Source organism: Megascapheus bottae, chromosome 26 (assembly GCF_031878675.1).
Source record: "Megascapheus bottae isolate mThoBot1 chromosome 26, mThoBot2.hap1, whole genome shotgun sequence".
Classification (NCBI taxonomy): domain Eukaryota; kingdom Metazoa; phylum Chordata; class Mammalia; order Rodentia; family Geomyidae; genus Megascapheus; species Megascapheus bottae.
In genome coordinates, this window is record NC_143534.1 from 12,683,816 (window position 1) to 12,694,467 (window position 10,652).

General features: G+C 44.8%; 1 protein-coding gene across 1 annotated transcript; it reads left to right on the forward strand.

Annotated features, from left to right (window-relative positions):
• Positions 1–954: 954 nt before the first annotated feature.
• Vim (vimentin) lies at positions 955–9,742 on the forward strand. Its single transcript, XM_090318964.1, has 9 exons — positions 955–1,613; positions 2,343–2,403; positions 5,482–5,577; positions 5,663–5,824; positions 6,222–6,347; positions 7,498–7,718; positions 8,122–8,165; positions 8,885–8,970; positions 9,377–9,742. The coding sequence occupies exons 1-9, from the start codon at positions 1,051–1,053 to the stop codon at positions 9,416–9,418; spliced, it is 1,401 nt and encodes a 466-aa protein (XP_090175090.1). The 5' UTR covers positions 955–1,050; the 3' UTR covers positions 9,419–9,742.
• The last annotated feature ends 910 nt before the right edge of the window (positions 9,743–10,652 follow it).

Below are 10,652 nucleotides of genomic sequence, written 5' to 3' on the forward strand. Positions count from 1 at the left end.
CAATTCCAGGCGCGCTTGGCTCCCCCACGACCGGGTTCGAGGGGCTGCACACCAAACACCAGCCTGGATCTAAGTCGGGAAAAGTTAGAACCTGGCCGCGCGGGCTTCGCCAGGGGAGGCGTGAGTCAATCTCATCTAACGGTTTCTCCTAAACCCGTTAGGAGCCTGCAATTTCGGCGGGGCCTGGGTGACTCATTGGCCGGTGACTCCAGGGCCCCACCCCGCTCCCCTGGGCTTTCCTCCGAGCTCCAGCGTCCACAGTTGGACCGAATCCATGTGGTCCCTGAGATCAGGACTCCCCGAGAAAGAAGGCGCACCGAGGCGCACGCCCTGGAGCTGCAATCTTCGCTTGGCGAGAGGGCGGTGCCCAAGGAGGCGTCCTGGGCTGTGCGCGCCCGCACCCCGCGCCCCCGTCTCCGGCCCGGGTCCCTCTTTTGTTCCTCCTTTGTGTTTCTCGCCATCCCCTGGATCCCTGAACTTCCCCGCCCCTCTCCAGCTCCTCTGCCCGCGGCTCTCCCCACCCACCTACCCACCCACCCAGCCCCGCGGCCGCTCCCTTCCACGCCCCTTAGGCTGGATTTCTCTGGCTAACTTTTGGGTCACCCCATCTTTCCCAGCACCCCCTCCAGCCGGAGCAGAGTCGGGGGCCACCCTCCGGAAAGCCCCCGACCGTCCCAGAGTGGTCTAAGAAGTAACGGGACTGTGCCCCGGTCCGGGACGCCCCAGAAAGAAGGCTCAGGAGGGAGAGGGGGGGCCGCCCGGGCCGCACCCCGCCCTCCCCGCCCTCCGGCTTCACTTCTCGCCGGGTCCCCATTGGCTGGCGCGCTCCGAGGTGGGGACGGCCGTGGGAGGGGGGGAGGGGACCCCCCTTTCCGAACGGGGTTATAAAAACCGCGTCTTTGGCGGGGTCCCGTCCTCTGCCGCTCCTGCTCCGGGGTCCCCGCGCCAGAGACGCAGCAGTCCGGCCCCCCTCCGCCCGCACCCACCGCGCGCCCTCGCTCGCAGCCTCTCTGCGCACAGCCGGTCCGCCCGCCGCGTCTCCTCGCAGCCATGTCCTCGCGATCCGTGTCCTCCTCCTCCTACCGCAGGATGTTCGGCGGCCCCGGCACCGGGAGCCGCCCGAGCTCCAGCCGCAGCTACGTGACCACGTCCACCCGCACCTACAGCCTGGGCAGCGCGCTGCGCCCCAGCACCACCCGGAGCCTCTACGCCTCGTCCCCGGGCGGTGGCTACGTGACCCGCTCCTCCGCCGTGCGGGTGCGCAGCGCGGTGCCCGGCGTGCGCCTGCTGCAGGACTCGGTGGACTTCTCCCTGGCCGATGCCATCAACACCGAGTTCAAGAACACCCGCACCAACGAGAAGGTGGAGCTGCAGGAGCTCAACGACCGCTTCGCCAACTACATCGACAAGGTGCGCTTCTTGGAGCAGCAGAACAAGATCCTGCTGGCCGAGCTGGAGCAGCTCAAGGGCCAGGGGAAGTCGAGGCTGGGCGACCTGTACGAGGAGGAGATGCGGGAGCTGCGACGCCAGGTGGACCAGCTCACCAACGAGAAAGCCCGCGTGGAGGTGGAACGCGACAACCTGGGCGAGGACATTATGCGGCTTCGAGAGAAGTAAGGAGGTGCCCCCCCCCCGAACCCCCAAGTAGCAAAAGCGCGCAAGGGAGGAGGGAAGGAGGGAGGGAGGAAGAGAGGGAGCAGGGCGAGGGAAAGATCTCACCCCCTTTCAAAGGGCTGCCACGCCCTTGGCTATGTGGCGGGGCGGTGGCTGGGGGGGGGGCGGACAACGAGGAGGGGGCAGGGCCCTGGCTGCGCCTTGCAACCCCGCCCTGAACCCCGACTTTGTAGCTGGCACTTATTTCCCTTCTCTCGCCCCCCCACCCCCCAGTTCCAGAACTTTTGCAATTAATGCAAACTCCCTTAACCTAAAGGTGGAGGAGAGGCCACTGCAAGTTTTCCAAATGCTCTCTCTAAAGTTTTCCAAAAGTTTCTGTGGCTCTTTCTGGTGAGCGGCCAGTTTACCAGGCTGGAGGAGAGTTGTGACCCCGAAGGCTGAGAGACAAAGGGGTGACCTAGAGACCTCTCTCTGGGAGGCGGGGTGGTGGGGGAGTTTGTCTTGCAGGACTGTGCAACTTCAAGTGATTTACTTTTCTGCACCGTGCCACGGATCCCCCTCAAACTTGCCCGGGATAGTTCTAAAAGCCACCGTGTCGCTGGTTGCTCACAGTGGTGGTGGTTGGTGGAGGAGCAAACAAGGGCTGGGGCGACTTGGTGGTTGGGTGTGGCTGCCCCACCCGTGGCAGTTTCCCAGTTCCCTTTTGGTTCATGCGCAAACTGTTTCAGATTGCAGGAAGAGATGCTGCAGAGAGAGGAAGCCGAGAGCACCCTGCAATCTTTCAGACAGGTTTGTAGACTCTCTTCACCACTCATGACCACCGGACCCCCCTCACCCCCCCACCCAGCCCACAGGAAATTCTAAAAGTGAAACTCCACTCCAGTTTTTAAACTCTGCAGAGCTTGACACAGTCCTCTAGTGGAGGCGAGCTCCCTTAATGGAGCTTCTGGGAATCAAAACCTTGGGATTTCAGCTGTCCCTAAGGACAAAAAGAAAACCGGACTCTCCTTTGTTTCAAGATACTTTTTTTTTCTTCCCAAAGGAGGGTTGTAACTTTTTTTATTGTGCAACACCTTAGCACTTGTTTCAAATAGCTACATTTTGACTTTGGCTTTGTGTGCTTAGCCAGGCTAGCTAACTTTTAACCAAGTCCCAAAAAGTGGTTTGTCCCTGGAAGACTTGTGCCCCCAACCCCCCCCCTTGTGTGTGTGTGTGTGTGTGTGTGTGTGTGTGTGTGTGTGTGAGTGAGTGTGTGTGTGTCACCATTAGGCCTTAAACTTCAGGCCTGGTTTGCTGTCCCTAAGCTTCTTTTGCTTAAAGCTAGTGTTCTACCATTTGAACCACATCTCCACTTCTAGTGTTTTGATGGTTAATTGGAGACGGATAACTGGAAATGGTTAACTGGTTGAAAGCATAAAGTCTGAGAAGTTTTCTGCCAGGCTGAGATCCTGAGATCCTCAGATCTCAGCTTCTTGAGTAACTCAGTTTTTTTTTTGTTTGTTTGTTTTTGCTGGTCTTAGGAATTGACCTCTGGGCCTGGGCTCTGTTCCTGGGCTCCTTTTGCTCATGGCTAGTGCTCTGCCACTTTCAGCCACAGCACCACTTCTAGTTTTCAGGTGGTTAATAGGAGCTAAGACTCTCTCGGACTTTCCTGACTGCGCTGGCTTTGAACTGGGATCCTCAGATCTCAGCTTCCTTAGTAGCTAGGATTACAGGCATGAGCCATTGGTGCCCAGTTTTCTTTCTGAGTATTTAAACATCAACTGTCCTGAGAGTAAGAAACTTAGTTTAACTGGAATGAAGCCAGCACATTTTCCCCCTGCAAGTTCTGTTGCAAGTAAAGTTAGATAGACGTATCACTATGCAGAACTATTTTGTGATCTAATAAGGGTGAAAAGAACCCATCTGTCCCCGTGTCTGAAGGGTATTAATGGTTTCTATGGGATTCACTACGGAATGTAGATACAGACATTCTGGCAAATGTGTGGCTCTGGACAGAAATAATAGGAGTCTTTGTGTTCCCACAGCAGCTTCGCAACAGGCTACATTCTTATTGAATATGTAATGATGTAAGCACTGTTCTAATTGGACAGAGTATTTGCTATCCTCCGTTATCTATTATCTAGCCCAGACTTGGGAAGGACATGATGTGAAAAATTCTGCAAAGCTACAATCATTTCTCACATTTTGAAAAGTCTCTCTTTATTGAGTTCTTACATTTTTAAAAACACATACACACTCACATACATATGCTCTTTAAACAAAATAAACTCAAAACTAAAGATTCTCAGCAGGAAGATTTTTAGTATACTTTATTATCAAGAATACTGGGATTAACTACAAAACACTTTCAGATAAATAGTCTAAGGTAGTGTGTCTGTGTGTAGTGTTGGTCTTGGGGTTTGAACTCAGGCACTGTCCTTGAGCTTTTCTTCTTCTTCTCCTCCCTCCCCCCAAGGCTAGCATTCTACCACATGAGCCACAACTCTACTTCTGACATTTTTGGTAGTTAATTGGAGACAGGAGTCTTACAGACTTTACTGGCCAAGTTGACCTCCTGAGTAATTATGATTATAGGCATGAGCCACCAATACCTGGCTCATGGCCATTCCTTCTGCAATATTTTCTGCAGAGTAGTGAGTTAAAATGAATGAATGTAAAATATTCCTTATTTGGAGATTAAATAAGATTCTTCATTTTCTTCTGTGAAACAGAATGTCCCATTGAACTTTATAAAAGAGAATAATCAATTATCTTTTATAACTTTAAGATAATAGCAAGGATAAAAAATTCCCACCCCATTTATCATCATTACCTTTTGATTATTTATTATGTTCCCAGGATGATCATAAGACTATCTAACGTAGATGGTAAGGCCATAAACTATAGTGCAAATACAATTGTCACCTTCCTGTCATTCCCTTAATGGGTCATAAACCCTTAGTGGTGAGATCGCACATTTAGTTTGGTATGTAGAACCTTAAAAAATTTTCATGCACATAGTTTGATTCTATGTACACATCTTGACCAGTCATTCTGATGCAGATAAAATAACTAAAATTGGCATGTAGCAAGTGAGAAACACAGACACACCGTTGGAAGACAGGTCAGGGGAGTTTTCAGGCTAAAAAAAAAAGCCACCAAAAAAAGGCAAATACAATTGAGAGTTACATTCCTTTTCTTTATTCTTGAATTACTTTTTACCAGTGCATTTCTTGAACTTGAAGGAATTGCTACTTGACAGTAACATGTAGACATGTATTCCAAATGCCAAATTAATGCAGAAGACATATTACAGTTAAAAAGTACCTTAAAATCTGAGGAAACTTCAGAAGTATGACTTTCTATGCTAAACAAAGTCATACATTGTAAACTCATGGAGTTGTAAACTCTTGTTAACTCCTTAAATTACAAAAATTAAATCTTAAAAACATCATGGATTTTTAAAAAAAAGTAAACATTAAACCTCCATGATAAAAGTGTGGGTTCAATGAGAATTGTGTGTATGTTATCATCTTGACATACAATTATTTATAAGTTATCTATAAACACAGCATCTCCTGATTCAAAGTCATGGGCTAAGAAAATATTGTTAGCACAACCCTGAGTGATTGATACTTATTCAAGAATAAAAAAAACCTTAACCTTGGCTGGGAGTGTTACCTAATGGTAGAGTGCTTGCCTAGCATGCACAAAGACTGGGGTTCAATTCCTTGGTACCACATACAAAGAAAACGCTGGAAGTGGTGCTATGGCTCAAGTGGTAGACTGCTACCCTTGAGTAAAGATACTAGGTCTGAATGATTAATTCATAATAGATAAGTGATATAAATCCTCTTCCTATCCTCATTTCTCTGTTCCAAATAGGATGTGGATAATGCCTCTCTGTCACGCCTTGACCTTGAGCGCAAAGTGGAATCATTGCAAGAAGAGATTGCCTTTTTGAAGAAGCTACATGATGAGGTACGTAGACCAAGGCTGAGCATATGAATGAGGTCAAAGCTACCTCCAGGAATCTGCGTGACTAGCCCATCTCTTCTTCCTTCAGGAAATCCAGGAGCTGCAGGCTCAGATTCAGGAGCAGCATGTCCAGATCGACATGGACGTATCTAAGCCTGACCTCACTGCTGCTCTGCGGGACGTCCGCCAGCAGTACGAAAGCGTGGCTGCCAAGAACCTCCAGGAGGCGGAGGAATGGTACAAGTCCAAGGTAGGCGAACAACCAGTGTGGGCCAGAACGAAAGCAAAGAGCTTTCCTCTACACACGTGTGCCTTTTTGTGATTCCTAGGTATCATTTCAGCTCCCTTCCATCCCAAACCTGGCTTCTAACTTGCTCAAACTGCTCCCAGAGCCTCTGTTAGAACTGCAGGGAACCCTTTCACTATCTTTCACCCTGCCTTTGACCTCCACCATTGTTTTTAAGTGAGAAAAGTGGACTGAATTCCACTTGCAAAATACCAGCTTCAACATTCCACGGATCTTTCTTTGGCTTGAAAAACAGAGATTCAGTGACATTTGAGAATGCACTGAGGGTTATGAGTTCTCTTCCTAAGCGAGGGGAAAGGTTGGAATGTGGCTGGTCTTCATGCTGATTTCTTTCTGACAGTTTGCTGACCTCTCAGAGGCTGCCAACCGCAACAATGATGCCCTGCGCCAGGCAAAGCAGGAGTCCAATGAGTACCGGAGACAGGTGCAGTCTCTCACCTGTGAAGTGGATGCGCTTAAAGGAACTGTAAGTACCAGGCCATGGTGAAACTGAGGAATAATGAGTCTGTACCCAGGCTGGTGACCAAGCCAGCGGCGATACCTGAGAAAATGTTCAAATTAAATTATATATATTAAGACAGACAGAGATAGATAGATAGATAGATAGACTGGTGCTAGTTCTGGGGGCTTGAACTCAGGGCCTTGCACTCTAGCTTGACTTCTTCATTTCAGTGTTTGGGCTCTGCTTATTTGAGTTCAACCTCCATTTCTGGTCTTTTGCTAGTTAATTAGAGATAAGAATCTCATGAACTTTTCTGCCCATATTGCCTTTGAATCTCAAGCCTCAGATCTGAGCCCCCGAGTAGCTAGAATTATGGTTGCAGGTGTGAGCCAACAAGTAGTTGATTAAAAATTATATGTATATACATATACACACACATACTTGTGTATATATATATGGATATATACATACATGATTTTATTGATATTATTAAGATGTTTAAAAAATTTGGCTAGGAGTGTGGCCTAGTGGTAGGGTGCTTGCCTAACATGCATGAAGGCCCAGGTTCAATTCCTTGGTACTACATACATAGAAAAAAGCTGGAAGTGGTGTTGTGGTTCAAGTGGTAGAGCTCTGGCCTTGAGAAAAAGTCCCAGGACAGTGCTCAGGCCCTGAGTTCAAGCCCCATGACTCAAAAAACAACAGCAACAACAATAAAAAAGGAAATATTCATAACCTGATTTATGACATGGTAACCCCTCTGTACAATAACCTAAATTTTTATATTTTTAATCCAATTAAGTGAATTGCCTGGACAGGTTGGGAAGCCACTTGATGGAGAGCCTAGGTGTTTAGTTTATATATATATCATTGCTTCCAAGGGACACAGTGGTGTGGCAGGCCTGTAATCTCAGCACCTTGGGGGGGAGGGTACAACAGGAGGATTGTGAGTTTGAAGGTGGCCTGTCCTGTAGAGTGAGACCTGACCCTAACCAAACAAAGCAAAAATACCCAGAAGAAGACTTAGTTCTTTTATTCTCCACTGCAAATTAGATGGGGGTGTGGGGGGATGAATGTCAGTAAGATAAATCCTTGCACATGATGTATAAGTAATTCTCAGAATAGCTGGGTGTTTGTGGAATGTAACCTTGGAGGCCTCTCTCCCTCCTTGCAGAATGAGTCTCTGGAACGTCAGATGCGTGAAATGGAAGACAACTTTTCTCTTGAAGCTGCTAACTACCAAGACACTATTGGGCGCCTTCAGGATGAGATTCAGAACATGAAGGAAGAGATGGCTCGTCACCTTCGTGAATACCAGGACTTGCTCAATGTTAAGATGGCTCTTGACATTGAGATTGCCACCTACAGGAAGCTGCTGGAGGGCGAGGAGAGCAGGTAGAGGACACAGACTTGCATGTGTGAATGAATGGTTGACTTTCACAAAGTGCTTTGTCTCTTCGGCTAGGGCATTTCCTCCAGAAAGATCATTGTATAGCTGTGGATTTGAATGACTTGCCATAGTTAGAGCTAATCAATGGCAGATTTGGGATTTGAACCCAAGTCTTGGTCAAAGATTCTGTTCCAGAATCCCAGTAGTTCACATCTTGGTGGAGAAAACACTTGAAGTAAAATATTTCACATGTACAAATGTACATTTGAAAACATAAATGCTTTAGAAAACAACCTACAAATTACCATAGGCAGTTTGCCTATTTAACAAAAACATGTTGTGTAAGAATGTATTCCTTGTTGGCTATTATCCAACAATTTTACTGATTTTTCTTTATCTTTTTTATAGGATTTCTCTGCCTCTTCCAAATTTTGCCTCCTTGAACCTGAGAGGTAAATAATTTATTTCATTTATGAAACCAAAATAATTGCTACACTCATTTTAAATGATAGCCCCAAGATGCCTACAAGAGAAAAATTACATAAAATATCCATCATTTCCTTTTTCATCATAGATTTTAATTAATTAATTAATTAACTAATTAATTTATCTGGTGGTACTAGGTCTTGAATTCAGTACTAGTCCTTGAACTCACAGACAGGTATTCTCACTTGGCTTTTTCACTTACAGATAATATCCGACCTTATGAACCAACCCATATTTCCAGTTTTGCTGGGGAGGTGTAGATAAGGGTCTCTCAAACTTTTTCAGCCATGCTGGCTTAAAGCCAAGATCCTCAGATCTCAGGTTCCAGAGTAGTTAAGGATTATAGGCATGAGCCTTGGACAAGGATACCCAGCTTATATTTTTACTTTTATGCGGTTCAGACCTATGGCCTTGTGATATGATTCCAGTGCTCATCATTTGAACTATAATTTTCTAACCTAAGTATACTCTTGTATTTTCTACCACAAGATTTCCTAAAGGAAATCTAGCACATTCGAGCGTTAGCTTACCCAGAAATTAGCAGGTATTAACTACCAACTTTTCAAGCAATAATGCCTTATAGAAATATTTTGAAATAGCTCTTCAAACAGTTGCAAAAATTAGAATGCCTTAAGTAAATGATTACTTTTTCATTTTTATTATTCATTTTTATTTTTTAATTCAGAAACTAATCTGGATTCACTTCCTCTGGTTGATACCCATTCAAAAAGAACACTTCTGATCAAGACAGTGGAAACTAGAGATGGGCAGGTTGGTATGTTTTAGATTAAAAAAAAAGCATTTAAGCAATGAATAACAATTTTTTTTAATGCAGTCATTCCAGATAGGCACTCATTCTTATTTAAGTCAATGTATCATGCATAGCTAGCTGCCTTGAGAAGTTCTTGCTTCCCTTGTGTCTATTAAAAAAACAGGCAACTTGTGATATGTCACAGCACTCCACTGGACATTTATTTTACCTGTAGATGAAGGTGATCTTACATGTGTAGTTGTTTTTCCTTGTCACCCTTGCCATGTAGAACAGCATGAGCTTCCAACTTGCACCACACATGAGGCAATGCTTAGTAGGATTTGTTTTTGCCATGATTGATGGGATAATTTACAGGTTTGTATATAGCATTCTATCCGATTTAAGTCTCATTTCTTTTTTTGACAGGTTATCAATGAAACTTCTCAGCATCATGATGATCTTGAATAAAAATTGCACACATTTGGTGCAGCAATACATTACCAGCAAGAATAAAAAAAGATCCATATCTTACAGAAACAGCTTTCAAGTGCCTTTCTGCAGTTTTCCAGAAGCGCAAGATAGATTTGGATAGTTAAAAGCTCTAGTTCTTAACAACCAACACTTCTAAAAGATTAAAAAACAAAAACCGTTTACAACATAATCTAGTTTACAAAGAAATCTTGTGCTAGAATACTTTTTAAGAAGTATTTTTGAATACCATTAAAACTGCTTTTTTTCCCAGCAAGTATATGACCAACTTGTTTCTGCTTTAATAAATCTTTGGAAAAACTCTTCTGTTGTGTTCTTTACTTTAGATCACCCATTTTCTTTTAGGTTCTATTGGTTAATTTGCTCCTAAAATCAATTTTAGGTTTTAAGGTAATTTATTGAAATTTATACCGAAGGGTTAGTTTGAGAGAGTTCATTTCTATTCAATTGTTATTATTATTATTATTATTTTACATAAGCTTGTTGTGCAGCTTATTGGTAGAAGTATACCTTGCATGACAAAGGCCAGGGTGTTCAAATCTTAGAGCATTCACAAGAGTTTATGTACCCTTGCATGTGTATACACACACCCAGATGGTTCCTAGTTTACAAAGGTTCTGCTTATTAAGACTTCATAATTTTACAAAGACGGCAGGTAATACTTTGAAGTTTGCATTTCTTTTCTGGGCTAGTGATGTTCAGGAGGTAATACTTTGAAGTTTGCATTTCTTTTCTGGGCTAGTGATGTTCAGTACAATCATCTCTAGAAATACTTGGGGTAGCAGCAAACCACAGCCCCAAGTTAATTTATTTTTTATTTTTTTGTTCTAGTTCTGGGGCTTGAATTCAGGACCCATGTTCTGTCCCTGCACTTTTTGTCTTGAGACTAATAATGCTCTATCACTTGACCAACAGCTCCATTTCTGGCTTTTTGGTAAATACTTGGAGGAGATAAGAGTCTCATGGACTTTCTTGCCCTGGCTGTTTTTGAGCCATGATCTTTAGATCTGTAAATGCAGACTTGAAAAACCAAGACTGACTGTAACTTTGCAAGGATTCAAAGCCTGAGCAATGAGACTACATCATCTAGTAATGCAAAGCTTTCCCCATGCCATTCAATGTAAGAAGGTAGATAGAATTCAGTAAATGGAACATAAAATTTGGAAGAGAGAAAATGTTTTCCTGCAACAGTTGTAATGGGTGATAGTGGGTG